The sequence below is a fragment of the Podarcis cretensis genome (genome assembly GCF_951804945.1).
Source record: "Podarcis cretensis genome assembly, chromosome: 9".
NCBI classification, from domain to species: domain Eukaryota; kingdom Metazoa; phylum Chordata; class Lepidosauria; order Squamata; family Lacertidae; genus Podarcis; species Podarcis cretensis.
Genome location: NC_137178.1, coordinates 3,010,453 through 3,032,336, shown reverse-complemented (window position 1 = coordinate 3,032,336; position 21,884 = coordinate 3,010,453). Strand labels below are relative to the sequence as shown.

General features: G+C 42.8%; 1 protein-coding gene across 13 annotated transcripts in view; it reads left to right on the top strand.

Annotated features, from left to right (window-relative positions):
• The window catches only part of LOC307224326 (uncharacterized protein), a 91,133-nt gene that overhangs the window by 24,517 nt on the left and 44,732 nt on the right, over positions 1-21,884 (top strand). For 5 of the 13 annotated variants that reach the window (XM_079991138.1, XM_079991140.1, XM_079991139.1 and 2 more), the window contains exons 6-10: positions 773-871; positions 5,083-5,169; positions 7,052-7,203; positions 8,170-8,303; positions 8,874-9,313. In XM_079991138.1, the coding sequence (XP_079847264.1) occupies positions 773-871; positions 5,083-5,169; positions 7,052-7,203; positions 8,170-8,303; positions 8,874-9,042 (641 nt within the window). In that variant the 3' untranslated portion in view covers positions 9,043-9,313. Of the gene's footprint in view, positions 1-772; positions 872-5,082; positions 5,170-7,051; positions 7,204-8,169; positions 8,304-8,873; positions 9,314-12,889; positions 13,145-13,602; positions 13,682-13,783; positions 13,848-17,884; positions 18,059-18,969; positions 19,090-21,670; positions 21,773-21,884 lie in introns of those variants that run through there. The other 8 variants (XM_079991136.1, XM_079991144.1, XM_079991142.1 and 5 more) reach the window with 6 other exon arrangements.

The window sequence follows — 21,884 nt, the reverse complement described above, 5'->3', positions numbered from 1 at the left end:
AAAACAGAGAAAGCTAAAAACATAGATACGATCATCACAAAACAGCAATTAAACACTAATGGAATTAAAATAATATATATAAAGAACTATTAAAAATAACAACTACAAGAAAAACATCACAGCACCAGTCCTTTCATTCAAAACAGTCAGTTCCTAAAAGTCTGTTGAGATAAGAAAGTCTTCACCTGCCATTGGAAAGACAACATTTTGGAGCATCCTGCAGAGATCTCTCTCCCAGCATGCAATTCTCTGCTCCTATTTCTTCTAATCTTTGTCTGCTGAATGAGAAATTCCTTCTCTTAAAGCGACTCTCCTAAGTTGTACAGGGGATCTCTGCTGAACACATTTGCTGGCTGTGCCTCCTCCTAGGAATAAATGTCTGCAGTCTGTCCGCCTTGTTCCTTCCTGCTCATGTGGTGGCAGAAAGCCTTTTCCACTGGCAAGATAAAATGGGAGGAAGGTGTTGCATCCCGAGACAGTTATGATGTCATCACCCAAAGTGCCCATGATCTTTGCATGACTATATCCCAAGGAAGACATCAAATCACAATGGATTCAGCAGGGCTGGGAGAACCAGTTCACAAGGTATATACAAGACTGCAGATCGCCTGCTAGAAACTATGACTGTCATACAAAAAGCAGGTTTCACAGCGAAGGCACAGGGAGTCTTGATTCAAAAATCATTCTAAGCAATTATATTTGGGGGGGGGTGTAGCACACTCATGCCCAGTGTGTTGGAATACCATTTTTTTTTCTCTTTAATCCCTTCTAGATATCTACGAGCAGAACAAAATGCATTTAGAAAAGAGAGCAATGAAAACTATCAGAGACTTTATGATAAAAAGGGAACCATCCCTTCAAAACAAGAATGGTAAGCGACAAGTTTCCATCAGTATATTCATGAACCCTTACCTTTCTCGCCCTAATCTGGCCACAGTGATCCATGCGACGGTCACCTCCAGGCTTGATTATTGTAATTCGCTCTACACACGGCTGCCCTTGAAGCTGACTCTCCTGGTACGCCCCGCGGAGGACCTTAAGGTCCACAAATGACAACACTTTGCAGGTCCCAAGTCGCAAGGTGGTTAGATTGGTCTCAACTAGGGCCAGGGCCTTTTCAGTACTGGCCCCGACTTGGTGGAACCCTCTGTCACAAGAGACTAGGGCCCTGTGGGACTTGACACCTTTCCGCAGGGCCTGCAAGACAGAGCTCTTCTGCCTGGCCTTTGGTTTGGACTCAGTCTGACCCTTATGTTTCCCTCCCCTTATGGTTTTGATTTATGGGCTACTATTAAAATGAGGCTGCATTTTAAATTGTATTTTAACCCGTATTTTAATAAACTGGGTTTTTTTTTGTTGTTGTTATGTTTTATTGTAATTTTATTGGTGTTATGTTTTATTGTAATTTTATTATGTTTTATTGTAATTTTATTGGTGTTAGCTGCCCTGAGCCCAGCTCTGGTTCGGGAGGGCAGGGTATAAAAATTTATGATGATGATGATGATGATGATGATGATGATGAAGAACACTGCTCCCCAGCCCTACATCACATCAAGGGGTATTGCCCCACAGTAGAACTTGTTTCAAGTCTCTTATGTAGAAAGGTGAAAGTAGCTGGAGAGTGGAGGGTGACTGGAAGAGGAAGAACTAAGAGCCCACCTTTCCTCCAACACTGGTCCTCTGAAAATGCTCCTCTTCCCACAAACAACCACTTTCAAAATATGCAGAGTTGGGAGCCTGCTGTGTCTGCGGAAGCCTGGAACTGTTAAATCAGAACCAATCATCACCCAGTTCCTTTGTATATCTGTCCATTGTGGAATTGCTGCCTGTCCGGCATGTTTCCTCTGTGCATAAATTCTTCCAGGCAGTAGCAGAGCTAGCAGCAGTTGCTTTCGTGTGAGAAGAAGGAAAAAATCCACACACCGTTTCTTCTATCTAAACAGCGTTTTATTTACATCAGCAAGTAAAAGAACAAACGATTCAACCAGAACTCGGACACATGCTGTGTCTCTCTCGCTCCAACTAAAAGTGAAACTACTTTCACATAGACAAAGAATCTGCAGCTTCCGTTATGTAGGAAGCTCCTACCCAGATGTAGGACATTCAGGTTTAACCTTACACACTCCACATCCATTTTGTTATGATTTCCCTGAATTGGTTGACTTTGCTATGGGACTGGCTAGAAAAGCTGGATTGCCTCCTTTTTGCCCTTCCTTCAGCAAGTGGCAACATTTTTTATTCCAACAGGCCTCTAGGAACTGGCTGTTTTTTAAGAAAAGGGCTGGCACCGTGATGTTTTTTATTGTTGTAATTCGTATTTTTAAAAGATTTGTTTCTTATGTTGTTTTGTTTTTATTATTGTTTAATAACTTTTTAATGATTGACTTTGCTATGATTTTAGCTTTTCTATTTTATCTGTGTTTTGCATTTTTTATCTGTAAACTTCCTTGAGTCCCAGTCTTGGGGAAAAGTGAGATACAAATAAATATTACTATAATAATAATAGTGAATTTACAAATCCCAGAAAAAACAAAACCCATGGGGGGGTAGGAACTGAGGTACTGCATGGACAATTTTATTATTGAAAAAGCTATCATTGTAAGAGAAGACTCAACATGCTTACAAACTGACACATGCACCAGAAAGTCCTAAAATTCTATGTTAAGTTGCCCATCTTAATATCTGCAGCATGTGTATGCAGTTCCCATATGCTACTGTATCACACATGGTGTGAGGTTTCTAGAAATAAGCATGTAAGACATGAAGTGTGGGTTTAAATTAGGCCCATTTTATCAATTACAGCTTAAGATTTTAAGTTCTTGGTTCAAAGGGAAGGCCAATGGGCCGTAAGTATTCCCAAACAACTGTTGATCTCCTAAACCAGTTATAATTGGGTGGTGCTATGGGTTAAACCACAGAGCCTAGGTGTGGCCGATCAGAAGGTCAACGGTTTGAATCCCTGTGACGGGGTGAGCTCCTGTTGCTCAATCCCTGCTCCTGCCCACCTAGCAGTTCGAAAGCACGTCAAAGTGCAAGTAGATAAATAGGTACCGCTCCAGCGGGAAGGTAAACGGCGTTTCCATGCGCCCCTCTGGTTCGCCAGAAGCGGCTTAGTCATGTTGGCCACATGACCCAGAAGCTGTACGCCGGCTCCCTCAGCCACTAAAGCGAGATGAGTGCCACAACCCCAGAGTCGGCCACGACTGGACCTAATGGTCAGGGGTCCCTTTACCTTTACCTTTACTTACTGTAAATAAGGGCTTGTATCCAGCCAACTTTTACTGGAGCAGATCCAGTGGAACTAATGATCACAACAAACTTAAGCCCATTAACCTTAGTGGGACTACTCTCAGCAAATGTTAGTGGACTACAAGTTTTTTATACTGGGCATATCTTTTAAAGTGGCATTGATAGAAAGCAGAGGGCAGCCCTGGCACAGAAGCTCTTGAACAGAAGCTCTTGAACAGAAGCTCTTGTTTCTGTGCGCTGCTCTGGTTTGCCAGAAGCAGCTTAGTCATGCTGGCCACATGACCCAGAAGCTGTACGCCAGCTCCCTCGGCCAGTAAAGCGAGATGAGCGCCGCAACCCCAGAGTCATCCGCAACTGGACCAAACAGTCAGGGGTACCTTTACCTTTGCCCTGTAAGGAGGAAAGGTGGCTTTAATTCCATCTTCCCTCTCCTCTCCTCTGCCCATGGCACTTCCCCTTCAGTTGAGGAGGAAGGCTTTCCTGATTCATGTCTACTGGATGCCCCCTAACTCCATGGGAATGGCACAGGTTAGCCTCCAAAATTATATTTTGCCCCCAGGTCCTGCAAGTCTCTGTGCAAGTCTCCAGTACAGTGTTACCTTGTGTTACATACACTTCACGTTATATATGCTTCAGGTTGCATACTCCGCTAACCCAGAAATAGTACCTCAGGTTAACAACTTTGCTTCAGGATAAGAACAGAAATCGTACTCTGGCGGCGCGGCAGCAGGAGGAGGCTCCATTAGCTAAAGTGGTGCTTCAGGTTAAGAACAGTTTCAGGTTAAGAACGGACCTCCGGAACAAATTAAGTACTTAACCCGAGATACCACTGTACCACTATTCTTCTGAAAAGTGCTCACCCCTCGTGCCAAGCTATTCCCCACTTTTATTTTGAATTTATTGATAAGATGGTTAATAGCTACGGAATCGACATGCATAGAACTGATTTAATAAAATGGAAATTGTTGTGACTCAGACCACATTAAATGGCTTAATTCAACATTGGCCCCACACAAATCATTCTGTTTGGCTATTTTGAGAAGCAGGCAAGTGAACATTGCCAAGTGATGCCAGTTTCAGCCATGTACTTTGGAACATTGGTGGCTGGACTTGTTCGAGTGTAAAACATGGGTCCCACCGCTAACCTCTGGCACCTCCTCAGTTGAGGTTCCAACTCAATATTCTCATGGCTCTTCTAAAACTTTTATTTAATCCTATGACATTCAACTTGAGAATTTTGTGTACTGAACATCTTGCAGCAAACTGTAAGTTTGAACGTGGAGAACTTGCCCGAGAACATTTTCAATTGCAGAAAGCACATATCTATTGCTGGCACCATGAATACTACTTTGGGGACCTAAGTTACCCTTAAGGAAGCTTGAACTTTTATTCAGTACTAGCAAAACGGTAAAGGGATATGTGTCTGGAGCTCGTACACTGAAAATTCCACTTGAATAGGGCAATCTCCATCCAGTGTGTCCTTGTGTGCTCTTCACAAAGAAGACACACAACCCTTTCAAGAACCATGAAGGTCAAGCCACAAAATGGCCTTCTCCAGGAGATAGGACAAGTTTTACCATCAGTATACCAATATCTCTCAGTAGAAAGGAAATGGATGTTAACAGCTGACCCAGTTGGGGCAAGTGTGGAGTAAATCTTGGTCATCCCAGACACTGAGAACCAGGACTCCTCCTATCTAGGCTCCATAGCAGGGTTCTGCTTCTTTTTTTCACGCTAGAATGTGATTGTACATCAGATTTTGGAAAATGACTTTTTTATATACATAGATGCATGTTTGCATTACCACTGACTTGAATTGTTCAAACCTTTTAGATTCTGAAATATTTCGTGGAGCTCAGAAGTTGGCAGATGAATTGGTTGCATGGAACTTCAAAGTGTATGAAGTACAAGTTGCAATTGGTAAGTTCCTTTGAGACAATGATACAGTGGTGCCTCGCAAGACGAAATTAATCCGTTCTGTGAGGCTCTTCGTATAGCGGTTTTTTCGTCTTGCGAAGCAAGCCCATTGACAGCTTAGCGGATTAGCGCTATTAGCGGTTTAGCGGCTTTTAGCGGATCAGCTGATAAGCGGCTTATCAGCGGATCAGCTGATAAGCGGCTTAGGGCTTAGACAAAGGGGGGGGAAGGGAAAAAACCCCGCAGGAACTCGCAAGACATTTTCGTCTTGCGAAGCAAGCCCATAGGGAAATTCGTTTTGCGAAGCGCCTCCAAAATGGAAAACCCTTTCGTCTAGCGGGTTTTCCGTCTTGCGAGGCGTTCGTCTTGCGGGGCACCACTGTACTCAAGTATTGAAATTTATTTGTCTGCACAGCTCTTGAAGGTTCAGGGGCCCAGCTGCCCTCTGCCTCTCACACACCACTTTGATAAAACAGATTGAGCAATTCAGACCTTCACAATCCAGGAAGAAATTCAGATGTGAAGAACCTTGTGCCTTTGGATTTTTGTGGCTCTGCAAGTTGATGAGCTCCTTCTTGAATGACTTCCTAATTAATGGTGGAAATTGGTGGAAATTGTGAGAGTTTGGGATACAAGAATGTCTCACCCCCAATATGAGGTGAGCCAGGACCCTTCCAGATTTAGTCTTGAGATCATATTTCTTCATCACCACTACCACTGCAAGTCAGAGAGTGCTGTTGTGCTCAGATCCTACTTGCAAGAGTTCCAATGGGCCACTGTGAGAACAGGATGATGGAATACATGGGTTCTCTCCTGATCCTGATCCAGCAGGTGTTTATGTTTTTAACACAGAGCCTAGGGCTTGCCGATCAGAAGGCCGGCGGTTCAAATCCCCGCGAGAGGGTGAGCTCCCGTTGCTCGGTCCCTGCTCCTGCCAACCTAGCAGTTCGAAAGCACGTCTAAGTGCAAGTAGATAAATAGGTACTGCTCCGGCGGGAAGGTTAACGGCGTTTCCATGCGCCCCTCTGGTTCGCCAGAAGCGGCTTAGTCATGTTGGCCACATGACCCAGAAGCTGTACGCCGGCTCCCTCAGCCACTAAAGCGAGATGAGTGCCACAACCCCAGAGTTGTCCACAACTGGATCTAACGGTCAGGGGTCCCTTTACCTTTACCAGGTCCCCTTGCACCTGGGATGCTGCTGTTGCAGTACTTCAGGTGTGAGTGGGAATGAGAGACCTTTATGCTGCTGTTCCACTGTCATGTAAGTTTGGGAGAAGACAGAGGTGTATCAGGGAAGGGATTTCATTGTTAGTTTAGGAGTCAGAAAATCCCACTAAATTGAGACTATAAGTGGACTCTAATTGTTGTGGGTTTTATGTCATGAGACACACCTGAGTACCTCGGTGATGCACATTTGACAGTGGGGGGGGGGCGAGGAAAGTTCTTCACCAATGGGGTGGCCTCCTTTTTTTGCATATTTTCACTGAAATTCCAAACATTATCAGTAAAAATTAGTAAGGATGGTACCCATTTTAGTGCAGACCTAGTATATAGCTTTCTAATAGGCTGTCTAGATAAATGTATGAGAAAATTATTTGCAAATCAATTGGTGAATGCAAAGATGGTAATAGGGAGGGAAATCAATGACACCTTCTCATTGAAACCAGCCTCTAAATATGTTCATTACAGGAACAAACGTTTCAGAGGGCAGAAGGTTGGTTATCCTGTTACATTAGTAAATTGTGCTGGGTGATAATGAAATATCATTATGTCATTCACTTCGAGTTTGTGTGTGTATTTTAAAGTGATCCACAGGCCTTCAACTTGGCATCTCTCAAATTCTGCCCCCTCTCTTTTCCCTGTGAATTCCTTGCTGGGTTGAAAGAGGACCTTATTAGAAAATTTCGTCTAAAGTGGATGCCACATGCTGGGCTTCTCTATTTGTTTGAAGTTCGAAGAAAGTCATGGTTCGGTGCAAAAGAGTTTTGTGAGGAGGAAAAGTCCTGGCTGACATTTGTTGAAGATGTTGGTGTGGAGGTAGGTACAACACCCAGGAAACTCGCTATAATGATCTCTAGCAGGCAAGCAGCCTGATAAGCAGCAATGACTCTCCATCAATTTTATATAAGTTTATATATAAACACACACACATTCAGAGCATGGTGTTCTGCCTGCTCTCATTAACCTTAGTTGCTCAGTCTGACTCATTGCCCCTTGCTCAACAGGAAGAACGCCAAAATTCCGCCTTTCGTCTCCTTTCCTTCCATTGCTATCCGATCTTCTCCAATGTCCTTGTTTGAGGACTGCAGGGCTGGCTCTTCCCCAGAAGACTCAGCCTCCAACACTGGCTTATCTGGTGGTTGCATGGCAATGCTTTGGTCAACTTCTCACTCTTCCTCTCCTTGGGAGCTAACTGCTTCTTCCCAGGAAAGGAGGGGGGCCGGGCTGTTCTGTCTAAAATCAGACAGACAGCTCCCATCTGCAGAGTCAGCCCTTTGCTCACTCAGCTCAATTTGTGAGACTGACTCTTCCACTGTGCTTTGGGGGGGGGCACATTCCTGACACTCTCTTGAAATTAATTGATTTGAAGCCTTTTGGGTGCCTATAAAAGTTCTCTGGCAACCTCCACATACTGCTGCCAAGGAGTGTGGTGGAGTCTCCTTCTTTGGAGGTTTTTAAGCAGAGGCTTGACAACCATATGTCAGGAGTGCTCTGATGGTGTTTCCTGCTTGGCAGGGGGTTGGACTCGATGGCCCTTGTGGTCTCTTCCAACTCTATGATTCTATGATTCTATGATTCTATGACTTTTGCCCTTGGGTTGGGGTTTGCCCATCCTTGATTTAGTTGCAAGGTATAGGAGGCAGAGCCCATCTCTGTGGTGCAACTTCCCGCTGTCAATTCACATTTCACTCCTGTTAAACATCTGGAGGAGCCTCTTGTCTTCCAGAGAAGATACATTGTCTGGAAATAATTTGAAAGGGGGTTCTGGTTCCTCATTTCTAGGAAAGACTCTGGTTGTGCTTTCTGCAGGAGTTTCTAGAAAAAGAAACAGAATTTGCACATGAAGATTCCTGGATTGGACTCCATCATGAGAATGGAAAATGGAAATGGCATCATGGCCCGAATGTAGTAGACACGTAAGTGTGAACAAAAATTCTTTACTTTTCGTATTGTAGAAACTTTGTCGGGAATTCACAGGTGACAGATTAATCATAGGTATGATGGAGAAGCAAGTTCACTATATTCAGAGTCAGTGGACCTCAGTTTCTCTGACTCTTTCCAAAAAAACCACTTTTTTCAGATGGAGCCAGGATTAATAAACTATTTTGAAAATGTTGGGGTTGAAATATAGCATTGTAAAATTCTTAAATAAGCAGATGGACTTCATTGCAGTTTCCTGAGCATGGCATTGTGTATTCCAAGCAATGCACTCATTCTTTGCCGTTTTGTGTGAGAAATAACTTGCAGGAACAAACAATAGAGAGGGAAACTACCCCCCATAATACTTTTCTTTTCTGCTGATGGACAAAATCTGAAAAATACAAACAATGCACTACAATTATGAGTAGCTGGCAATCTTGAGGTAGAAAGCAATAGTGAGACAGAACTCAGCTAAATATCTCATTAATGCTAGAAAAAAGTAGACATCCAGCATGCATTCATTAGTTTCAATTGATGGATTTCTGACTGCTGCCTTTTGCTTTCAGTTATTGGATGCATGGTCAGCCTGACAAAATAAAAGAAGAACCCTGTGTCATATTAAAATCACATTGTTCCAGAACAACTAAATGTTGGGAAAACATTCCCTGCAATGTAGAAAAACGGTGGATATGTAAGAAGATGCCTGATAAAAGATGGTATACGGTAAAACCTTGATAAAACTGGATTCTGTGATCTCTATGCTAAAAGCAATGGATTAATCTCCCCCTTAAAAAAATCAGCAATCCAGGTTATGGAATTGGGGCATGGAAGAGCTCAACTCTCTGCCATCAACAACTGAAAGCACCTTAGCAGTCCTGTTTCCTCAAGACTGGAAAAAAGAGACCTTAATTTGCAACCTCAAAGATTTGAACCTCCAAGAAAATGAAGCATGGGAGAGTTCGGTCAAAACCAGCTTCTGTACTTCCAATAAATTAATTTGGTATAATCGTTGCTTTGTATTCTCCTTGCACAAGGCACCATTTCAAGTCAAAGATCTCTGCTCTGAAGATATTCAGACCACCTTCAAATCTGTGGTGAAGTGGGTTGGCTGGGATAGTCAGTTCTGCTCAGTGGCGCTAATTCCCAGGAAAATGGGCAAAGTGTAGCAGCCTCAGTGATTTCTCTACCAACAGCTGCCAGTTTGTCAGAGTTCTTGGAGTAGACAATTGGCTGTGTTTTTTGCTTTCTGAGGTTCATATGTTCTATCTTTCTGTTCCTTCCTTCTTTATTCCAAACCAGCCCTTTCCTAAAATTACGGTAACTCTCTTGCATGCCATAGTTTTTTTTCCCTTCTCTCTTATTGTGTTGTTTGGGTTTATCTATTATGTAGTGTTCATTTTTATGGCTGATTAGGAGTCTATGATATTTGGTTGGGCTTACTAGGAAAGCCAAACACTGTAGTCACCAGAGTTGCACAGAATCATGGAATCACAGGATTGTAGGGTTCAAAGGTACCCCCAAAGGTCATCTAGTCCAATCCCCTGCTATGCAAGAATCTCAACTAAAGCGTCAAAAAGTGTCCACTACCTCCCAAGGGAGACCGTTCCACTGTTGAATCTCCTTTCTTGTAACTTGAAGTCATTAGTTTGAGACCTACCCTGTAGAGCAGGAGAAAACAAGCCTGCTCCACCTTGAGATATTTGAAGATGGCTATCATATCTGCTCTCAGTCTCATCTTTTCCAGGATAAACATACCCAACTCCTTCAACCACTCCTCGTAAGGCTTGGTTTCCAGACACATGGTCATCTTGGTCACTCTCCTCTGCGCACCTTCCAGCTTGTCAATATCTTTCTTAAATTGGCACAGTCCTCCAGGTGGAATCTGACCAAGGCAGAACAGAGCAGAACTATAACTTCCCTTGATCTGGATACTATACTTCTGTTGATGCAGCCTAAATACCATTCACTTTTTTTTTGCTGCTGGATCACCCTGTTGACACATGTTCAGCTTGTGGTCCACCAAACTCCCTGGATCTTTTTCCCATATACCACTATTTAGCCAGGTGTCCCCCACCTTATATTTATGTAGCTGGTTCTTCCTGCCCAAGTGCAGAACCTTACATTTGTCCCTATTTTGTCCCACAGTCCTTATCCAGCCAAGCTTCTCATGACCTGCCATGATCTTTTCCTGGAGAACAGAATGTGGAGAGGGTTGCTGGTTTGGTGGAGTCCAACCATCACTTCAGATGGTGTTGTCCAAAACCACAGACTTTTTGGGAGGAAGTTGCCATCGTAAAGTTGCCACAATAGCTGCCACTACTTGGATGAACGTTTAGAACTTTCACAGAGCCATAACCACACTTGCCTCTCTCCAGGGAGGGTTAGTCAAGACTGGAGTGTGCCATGTTGGTGCCACCACTGGAGGGTCCCTCAAGGACTTTAAGCAGTCGTGTCCAACAACTCACCCGCCCATCGTTCCTGAAGGATGCCCCAACACATGTTCTGCCAGGGACTGTACCTGGTGTTGGACAATATATGCCCGATAATCAATTAACAGATGCACAACATATAATGAACAAAAGCAAATGAAAGCAATGAAAGCAAATACAGTTGTACCTCGATTCTGGAACATCTCTATTGATGAACATTTCAGAACCCGAACACTGAAAACCCAGAAGTAAATGCTCCCATTTTTTTGTGGGATGTAAACACAGGAACAGTCAATGACAACATTCCTAGAGTGTACATGTTAGAACATGGGGAGGGATGTCTGTCTAGCAAGTAGGTAAACTTCCTGGGGACGGACTTCCTCCGCATGTGACCAGAGGTGGGTGTGGCCTCACCTGTGCAGGTAAATGATAAAAGCACAGGGCAGGCAGCCATATCTCTCTCTCTCATCTTCATCTTCTGAAGGAGCAACATGCCCTCTTGGCTCTCAGCCAAGAGAGGACAGCACTATCTTCCTATAAGATAGATTCTGAGTGTATTTTACCTTTTTTAAGCTGTCTGCCTTCTGGGATCATATTGTGAACAGAACGTGAGTAAACTCTTTTATACTTTTATAAAGACTGTGTCGTATCTTGTATTTTAAGAGGGAACAAAAGGGGAAATTACCAGAGTAATTATTATAGTGGTTCTAGCGAACCTGTGCAGACGTTACTGTTGCGAACTAAAAGGGGAATGTCATAAACTCTGCTGATATTTTGGGAACTTGTTAGCACAAGTTGGATTAGGATATAATCTCACAATATATCCTCTCCTGCACCCCTGAACATTCCCACATTTTTAACGCGCCTCAGAGGTCAAATGGATTCTGTTGTGTGTGTTTTCAATTTTCTCAGTTGAATTTACAGACAGCCCTTTGCACCTCGGAACTCAAATGGTCTTCAGGAATGGATTACGTTCGAGAACCAAGGTAGCACTGTAGTTAGGAGTTTTAAAACTGGGAATGTATAGCATAGGTCTGAAGCACAAGATGTAACACCTATGCTAGTTAGGGAAAGCCATGGGTGGTGTAGAGATGTGGAGAAGGAAGCATCCTTGGTACAACATAACACAATGCATGGGATCTCCAAGCTGCTGTCATAAAATCCAGGTATCAATAGGATAAAGACCAATCCCACTTCAAGATTAAATGTCAACCTCACACTTGTCTTACAACAACTAAATCAAAATGAAAGACGCTTAACTTGTAACTGGGGGTCACTCCTTGATCTTCGGTACAAAAAGACCACATGCCCAGTGGACAGAAGATGACCTGCTGCTAGCAGAAATGTGCTATGCAAATAATATCTTATACCTTTTGTATTTTGGATCCATTATATTCTGTACCTCAGCTTTCCAAATGCAGTGGTACCTCAGGTTAAGAACTTAATTCGTTATGGAGGTCTGTTCTTAACCTGAAACTGTTCTTAACCTGAGGTACCACTTTAGCTAATGGGGCCTGCCGTTGCCGCTGCCGCCACCGCACGATTTATGTTCTCATCCTGAAGCAAAGTTCTTAACCTGAGGTACTATTTCTGGGTTAGCAGAGTCTATAACCTGAAGCGTCTGTAACCTGAAGCGTCTATAACCCAAGGTACCACTGTAGAAGGCTAAAAAATATTCAGAATTAAATTGTGCTTTTAAATTTCAATTGCTTGCCTGTAGTTGACATGGTCTTGGTAGTGGCGCCCGCCCTGGGGAACACCCTCCCTTCAGATGTGAAGGAAATAAGCAGCTATCTTCTCTTTAAAAGACATCTGAAGGCAACCCTGTTTAGGGAAGTTTTTTATATTTAATGCTGTATTGTTTTTAACACTCCATTGGAAGCTGCCCAGAGTGGCTGGGGAAACTCAGCCAGATGGGCAGAGTATAAATAATAAATTATTATTATTATTCTGGGTGGAACTGCTGGATTTGAATAACTGTGAGATAACAGTCCATGTTCCAAATTTAGTCTCAGAAGAAGAAAAATGCAACAATTTGAGGGGTGGGGGCGCTCATCCACTTAACTGAAGAAGTTCCCCAGGAGTCATTAAGCCCTGGGGTTAAAGGGGACAGAACATGCCTGTCCTTTGCAGCGTTCCAAAGATACTCATGAAAGTCATTTTTGTGCATGAGAGTACTATAGAAGTGGAGTAAGCAATAACTAAACTAGATATTTTCCTGGACTTCTGCTATATGTGGAATGCTGATTGGCTGCCTGCCAGTCCCAATCAGGGAGGAGCAGAAGCTGAATGGGAACTCTGGAATGTTCTGCATCAAAGCGGAAGGTGGTTGGAGCCGTTGAAGGAAGGAACATCTGCAGAAAGAGGCTGAGGCTGAGAGAAGACAAAGGACTCCAGGAGGCACCACGGTATCCAAATGGGGAAAGGGGATAAGTCGCTTGTAGTCAGCTGCCTTTTTCTAAGGCCATTGGTTGTCTTGCCCCGTGTGCTGTTTAGCCCAACTGGCAACAGCTGCCCAGGATCCCTGGGAAAGAGAGGTCCCTCTAAGGCTTCCTGCTGGAGATGCTTCTGGTGGGAAATGCTGTGGATTGAACTAGAGCCTTTTGCATGAAGTATGTCACTAAGCTAGAATTCAGAAGGCCCCAGCTGCCCCTTTACAGTGGGAGAAAAGCAGTCTGCTTCTCTCCCACTGTATATCCAGGGAATAGGAGATTCCATGTCTATAAATGAAGTGGGGACAGGATGCCAGAGAGCTTTTCATGTCTACTCCCTTGTACAATGAAGAGCTTGATATGACTGCTCTGTAAACGGTAGGTTTGTCTCAAGACATTATTTTAACAGCCTAATCCATTAAATGGTCACTTAGAAGAACTCCAGGATGAGACACCACTCAAACTGAGGAGATAAGATGGCAGCTAAGAATAAGGTCCTGTCAACAAAAAGAGGTGAGCTTCTGTAGACTGCTACTCTGATTTGGTTTTTGAACACTAAATTCTTTCATAGAAGTTGTGCTAACTGTCCACTCCTTTATATGGTTCTGAACGCAGGATGACATAAGGCGCCAATCCAAATGAGCAGTTAAAATGGTGAGAGGCCTGACATTCACAGAACGTAAGTTGTTCCTACTTTTTCCTCTTCATTGCAATACAGGAAGGCAGAGTTTCTGTACGTCTTAGAAGGGAGACCATGAGCCTTCCTTTCTGCAGAGTTTGGGGATGATATCTCAAGTGGCAGAAAAATGGAACCTGGTTTCTAAATGGTGGTGAAGACCATCCCCCACCCCCACCCTGGGAACATTTGTGCCAAGTTTGGCAACAATGTTTCAAGAAATGGCAAAACCTATGTAAATCCCAATTCTGTCTTCCATGGCATTAGCTACCCCTCCCAGTTTGGTGTCATATGATGAGCATTTCCTCAATTCCTTCAACCAAGTGGTTTATAAAGTTGTTGAACAACAACGGGCCCAGGACAGAATCCTGTGGCACCCCCCTTGTCACTTTTCCCCAGGATGACAAGGAACCATTAAAAAATAGTCCTGTAGCACCTTAGAGAACAACTAAGTTTGTGCAGGGTATAAGCTTTTGTGTACATGCACACTTCTTCGGTACACTGAAGCAGAAGTCACCAGACCCTTATATATCTGCATACTATCCCTTGCTTTTTCCTGTAGAACTAATTGCAGTCGTTAACAGTCGTCAACAGTTTTTCCATACCCATTAAGTCAATCACCCATCTCCCACTACCATACTGAGAAAAATCCCACCCCATCCTCCCACTATATATAGGGGCCTGGTGACTTCTCCTTCAGTGTATCTGAAAAGGTGTGCATGCACACGAAAGCTTATACCCAGAACAAACTTAGTTGGTCTCTAAGGTGCTGCTGGACTATTTTTTTATTCTTTATTTTGACTGTGTCAGACCAACACGGCTTCCTACCTGAATCAGGGAACCATTAGTGAGCACTATTTTGGTTCAGTCAGTCAACCAGCTACAAATCCCCCTAACAGTTACCTCATTCCACCCACACTTGACCAGTTTTCTCACAAGAATATCATGGGGAACTTTGTCAAAAGCCTTACTGAAATCAAGATACACTATGTTCACATCATTCCCCTGATCCACCAAGCTTGGGTTTTTTTTTTTTAAATAATTTTTATTCGTTTTTCAAACACATAATAAAAACAAAACAAGACAAACAGAAGAAAAACAAGAAAATCAAAACACACAAAACAATTAAACCAATATAACTTCAAAATCATCATTTCATACCCTTCTTTCTTTTGACTTCCCCATACCTCCCCATCTCTGCATCCTTGTTTAGTGATTCTTTAGCAACCCTTTAGTCGATTGTCTTAATTCCCTTTCATAAAATTTCCTTTAGTTTTTTAGTTACTGCTGCAATTCTCTACCTCTTACCCCCTGACATCTTAACATTCCTCAATTTTGCAATAGTTTTTAAGATATATTTTAAATTTCTTCCAGTCCTCTTCCACTGTCTCCTTCCCCTGGTCGCGGATTCTGCCCGTCATCTCAGCCAGTCCCATAAAGTCCATCACCTTTGTTTGCCATTCTTCCAGAGTAGGTAGTTCTTGCATCTTCCAATACTTTGCCAGTAGAATTCTTGCTGCTGTAGTGGCATACATAAAGAAAATCCTATCCTTCTTTAACACCAATTGGCCAACCATGCCCAAGAGAAAAGCCTCTGGTTTCTTAGGAAAAGTCCACCTAAGGACCTTCTTAATTTCATTATAGATCATTTCCCAGAAAGCTTTAACCTTTGGGCAGGTCCACCAAAGGTGGTAAAAAGTGCCTTCAGTCTCATTACATTTCCAACACTTATTGTTAGGCAAGTGATAAATTTTTGCAAGCTTAACTGGGGTCATGTACCACCGATAGATCATTTTCATAATGTTTTCTTTTAAAGCATTACATGCAGTAAATTTAATACCAGTGGTCCATAACTGTTCCCAGTCAGCAAACATAATATCATGACCGATATCTTGTGCCCATTTAATCATAGCTGATTTCACCGTTTCATCCTGTGTATTCCATTTCAACAGCAAGTTATACATTTTTGATAAGTTCTTAGTATTGGGTTCCAACAATTCTGTTTCTAGTTTTGACCTCTCTTTCTGGAATCCTATTTTCCTGTCCTGTTTGAATGTCTCATTTATCTGATGATAATGCAACCAATCTCGAACCTTGGGCTTTAATTTCTCATAACTCTGAAGTTTAACCCTTTCACCATCATATTCTAAAATTTCATGATATTTTGGCCATTTAGAGTCCATATTAAGTTTTTTTACTTCCCTCGCTTCCATTGGTGACACCCACCTGGGGGTTTTATTTTCCAACAGATCTTTATATCGGATCCAAACATTATACAGTGCTTTCCTTACAATATGGTTTTTAAATCCTTTATACACCTTTACCTTGTCATACCATAAATATGCATGCCAACCAAAACTATTGTCGTACCCTTCCAGATCCAAAATGTCCGTGTTCTCAAGAAGTAGCCAGTGTTTCAACCAGCAAAAAGCTGCCGATTCATAGTAAAGTCTTAAGTCCGGCAGGGCAAACCCCCCTCTGTCTTTTGCATCAGTTAAAATCTTAAATTTTATTCTGGGCTTTTTGCCCTGCCAGACAAATTTTGATATGTCTTTCTGCCACTTCTTGAAACAGTCCATCTTGTCCAAAATCTGCAGCATCTGAAATAAAAATAACATTCTAGGCAATACATTCATCTTAATAGTAGCGATTCGGCCTAACAAGGAAAGTTTCAGCCTTGACCATATTTCCAGATCTTTCTTTACTTCTAACCAACATTTTTCATAATTATCTTTAAATAAGTTCACATTCTTGGACGTTAAGTTTATCCCCAGGTATTTTACCCTTTTCGTTATTTCCAAGCCTGTTTCATTCTGAAATCTCTCTCTTTCTTCCATTGTTAAATTTTTCTCCAACACTTTCGTTTTTTGTTTGTTCAATTTAAAACCTGCTACTCGACCAAATATTTCAATTAGTTCTAATACTCTTTTAGTGCTAGTATCTGGCTGTTGCAGGGTCAATACTAGGTCATCTGCAAATGCTCTTAGTTTGTAGTGTCTAACTCCGACCTGAACTCCTTTAACCAACTGGTCCTTTCTAATCATATTTGACAAAACCTCCAGGACTGATATAAAAAGCAGAGGGGATATTGGGCATCCCTGCCGTGTACCTTTTTCTATAAATATTTCTTCTGTTACCACATTATTTACAATTAACTTAGCTTTTTGTTTAGTATATATTGCACCTATACCGTTTTCAAAACCTTGGCCTACCCCCATCCCTTGGAGATTCTTTTTCATAAAAGTCCAACAGATGTTGTCAAAGGCTTTCTCCGCATCCACAAAAATCAGAACTGCCTTCCTGTTAATATCAACGTCTAACAACTCCAAAATGTCTATAATGTTCCTCACATTGTCTGACATATGTCTCCCTGGGAGAAAGCCTGTTTGGTCCTTATGAATCTCCTCTATCAACACTCTTTTCAATCTTTTTGCCAAAATGTCTGCAAAAATTTTATAATCCACGTTAAGTAAAGATATAGGGCGGTAGTTTCTAACCTGGTTCTTCTCAGTCTCTGTTTTCGGTATAAGTGAAATAAAAGCCTCTTTCCACGATTCAGGTGCCTTTTTCCCCTCCAAAATTTCATTGCAAACTTGCTTCAGTGGTTGTATCAGCCATTCTTTCAGCGCTTTGTAGTATTTAGCCGTCAGGCCATCTGGTCCTGGTGATTTTCCCAGTTTCATGTTTTGAATGGCACCCTCTATTTCTTGTTCTGTTATTTTCTCATTTAAGATCCTTTTGCTTTGTCTTACTGAACTTTGCCTTACTGAAATCAAGATACACTATGTTCACATCATTCCCCTGATCCACCAAGCTTGTTACTCCATTAAAAAAAGAAAGAAATGAGATTTTCTGGCAGAGTAGGGCTGAAAACTGAATTCCTTCAGGATCATCACTCACTACGATTTTGCTCCTGAGCTACAAGTTTTTCAGGGATTTACCCTACTGGGATTTAGCAGCTATCACACAATGGCTTTTTTGCAAGTTTTCGCTGATGTTCAAGTAAATTACATACTATGTGACCCAACACCACAATGCAGCTTCAAGAACCAGTGTGGCTTCCAGATCCAATGCAGCTTCCAGATCCAATGTGGCTTCCAAATCCAATGTGGCTTCCAGATCCAACGTGGCTTCTAGATCCAATGTCTCTTCCAGATCTAATGTGACATCCAGGTCAATACTAAAACGCAGACGAAAACCACCTCCCAGAAAGGGTATGTATGCAGCACACATAGAACTGGTTCATAGCCTAGACGAGGAACACACTGGAAAGGAAAAGTGGGAGAGCAACAGGAGGCATGTGTGACCAGTCGTAGTGGGAAGGGCTGGAGAAAAGCCAGCCGTGCTCTGTCACTCCAACAGGCTCCTTTAGCCAAGCAAACTAGTGCTATGCCAGCCTCAGACTGTGTTCTCCCCTGATCCACAATGTGGTAAGGATTTACCTCTATACCACTGCTCCTCGCCCAGGTGAGGGAACAAACCTTTAAATAAACATGCAACAAAGAGAATATCAAGGGACCTCATTTATTAAAGCTATTTGGCAATTGGACAGACTTCGCTCTGCTGGGAGAAAGGGAGGAGAAGTGTGCTCTGTTGATCCTCATTGATCTTGCACTGCTTTTCACTACCATCAACTATGGTATTCTTCCGGAGGGACTGACTGAGCTGGGATTGAGTGGCACTGCTATTCAATGGTTCTAGTCCTGCTTGGGTGACTGTGCTTGAAGAGTTCTGATCAGCACCTTGGAGCCTTCAACACGGGGTTCCTCACAGTTCAGTTTTATCATCCATTCAGAGGAAGGTCATCCAGATTTTGGAGTGTGTTGTGAGAAATGCTGATGACACACAGCTCTATCTCCCCTTTACATTTGCAGCTTTGGCAGTTGACATACTAGACGGATGCCTGGCCTCAGTAATGGACTGGATGAGAGCCAATAAACAGAAGTTTAATCCAGACAAGACTGAGGTGCAGTCAGTGGGTGGTTCCCTAGACAAGATGGGTGGGATATGGCCTGTTCTGTACTCTGAAGGAGTACTTCTGGATCCATTACTGTCACTTGAAATGAAAAGGCAAAAAAGTTAGCCAAGATACTTAAGCAGATTTTCTTTCTTTTTGTCCATCAAGGAAAACTTGCTGCTGTTTTGCATGAAATAGAAGAGTTCTTTCTCTCTTCCATTGGTACATTTATTGTAGTGATGCTGTGCCTGGTCCTGTTTTTTGCTGCATTTGGAGCAGTTAGTCTGTGTAAGTCTAGGCTGTGTAGCCTTTAGCGTTATCCTGGTTTTTACATCAATGACATCGTTACAACCATGAAGGCCCTAAACCAATCTGCCCCCTCTTTACAACAGCTCAAGATCCCCATTTTACTCTATGCGGACAACATGGTGATACTGTCTTTAACCAAGCAGGGCTTAAACAACATGCTCAGAGGGCTCATGACATATTGCGATACCAACTCCCTCAAAATCAATTTCGCCAAAACCAAAATTCTAACTTTTGGCACGAAAACTCGGAAGCCGTTTTGGAACTTTGAGGGCCACTCTATTGAATACTGTTCAGCATTCAAGTATTTGGGTATCACTTTTCAGCATGGGCTTAGCTGGTCAGCTCACCTAAATATGTCCATCCTGGCTGCCCGTAGAACCATCAAAGCCTTGGAGAAATTATTCTATGCAAAAGGCGGCCAATTGTTTCCACCAATTAGAAAAGCATTTATCAGCAAAGTCCTCCCGATGTTATTGTATGGGGTTGAAATCTGGGGGTGGAATTTAAAAACACTACAACGGCTCGAGATTCTGCAAAACTCTTTTGCACGAAAGTTACTGGGTCTCCCCAAGGGCTCGATTGCTGCACAGTTAAGAACAGAACTGGGCCTCCCCTCCATTGTTGCGAGAGCCCACATTAGAATTATTAGTTTTTATTGTAAATTAATAAAAGCCCCAGGTTCCCTTTTAGCCAGGCAAGCCTTTTTAACTTGTTCTCATAGCAATAAATGGTCCAAGGCCATGGAGACTATTACTGCACGCTACTCCCTCCCAGATCTGGACACGCTGTCAGCTTGGGATCAACATAAAATCCGGGCCTGGATTCTTACTAGAGACGAGGCCATGGACCGGGCACAGTCCACCACAGCTCGCCTCTCCATGTGGCTCCCTAAAGTGAAAGTGGTAAGATCACTTGCCAACTACTTGATAGACCTGACGGAGCCCAATTTGAGAAGAGCGTTTACCATGGCCCGTTTCCATTCTATACCCACGGCCTTCCTGCAGGGGATTTACTCTAAGACCCCTATTACTCAGCGTCTATGTCCATGCACAATGAATGAAGTAGAGGACTTCATACACTTATTTTTCTACTGCCCTATTTATGAGCCAATAAGATCTAAGCTCCTCCGCTTGATCCCGTCCACCATCACATCTAAGGAAGACTGTTTGAAATCGCTTCTTGTGGACGCAAATCCCCAAGTTTCACGTGGGGTGGCAATCTTTATAGTGCAGGCCTTGAAACTGAGGGCTACTCTGACTGGTTGGCTTTACATCAGTATGAAGAACACTTTCAAAAGTGTCACCATAATCCAACCACAGCTAAGCCCTTTTACCTCCCATTGATTCCAGTGTGTAAAGTAAGGATGTGACTAAATCTCACCCATTGAAATGAATGCCTGTTTCTTGCCCCTCAATAACTGCTTAGCTGCTCCAGAGACTTTTTAGGCCAACATTATGAAGCAACCTGTGCAGTCACTTGTCCTACCTTGCAACTCCCTGTTCGTCTTCCTTTCTATCTTTGCATGCTGGGTAAGAGCTTGCTTCTCTTAAAGAGACTGTCACAGGTTCTGCAGGATATCTCACGGGCAAACAAAAGAGGTCTTCAAGTCATCTAGGAAGCCATCCTCCCTCTCTGACCTTCTCCTTAGCCCTAGATGAGTAGAAGAAAGTTGCCAAAGGACAGGGAAATCATATTGATTTCTGAGTGTAATCAGATGTTTGTGTGTGTCTCCTTTTAAAAGTCTAAGCCCTTCATGTGTTACTTATTCATTTGTGGGATGAATTTAAGGTTCTGGTATTGACCTAGGAAGTCTTCACTGACTTGGAACCCAAGGTTCTGAAGGACACATTGTCTTGTACAACCTGCTCAGGTCCCTAGATCTTGGACATAGGAGTGGATTGTCTCACTGTCCCACTGTCCATTAGGTAGCATGACAGAAAAGAGCCTTCTGTGTGGTAGCACCCTGATTGTGAAATGTCCTAGCTCTAGAATTATATAATGCATCAACGCTTACCATTTTGGCACCTGGTTAATATCTGTTTGTTTTCCAGATATACTGGTGGGAATATTAGGCATTTTCTGGGTATTGGTGGGGAATATTAGGTTTTCTGCTTCCAGTGAGAATTTTGAGGGCATGTGGTGGGCTGGGCTAGAGGGGACAGGAAAGCTTCCTTGTCCATATAGAAGTCCATTTCACCAGTGGCACTGCGGCACTGGATATTGCCCTAACTCTTAGCTTTTACTTTATCTCATTTATTTAACGTTGTTACGAGATGTTGTAACCTGGCCTTTATTTATCCACATTGAATTTATTCAATTTATAGACCACCCTTCACAGGGTGATCTACAGGTTTCATTTTAATGCAGTTTTATTACTGGAATGTTACCCACTCTGCTGCCTGATGCTTCATTAAACACTTTTGCTTTGCGATGGGAATAGCCTTAAAAAATTGCTAACACACGGGGAGCCTTGATTCCAAATCAGCCGCAGCAATTCTGGGGTGGAGGTACTGTCACATCAGCTGACTCACCATTTCTTTCCCTCCTAACTCTTCCATAGATATTCATAAACGGGATCACAAAACACCTGAAATAGATTTAGCAATGAAAACTATAAGGGACTTCATGATCAAACAGAAACCATCCCTCCAAGGAAGGAATGGTAAGTAAGGTGTTATAGTCCATACACTTAGGGCCACTCCTTGCCCCTGCTCCAGCAGGGGGTATTGCCCCATAGAAGGGCTTCTTTGCTTTCCACCTGGCCAGACTCACCA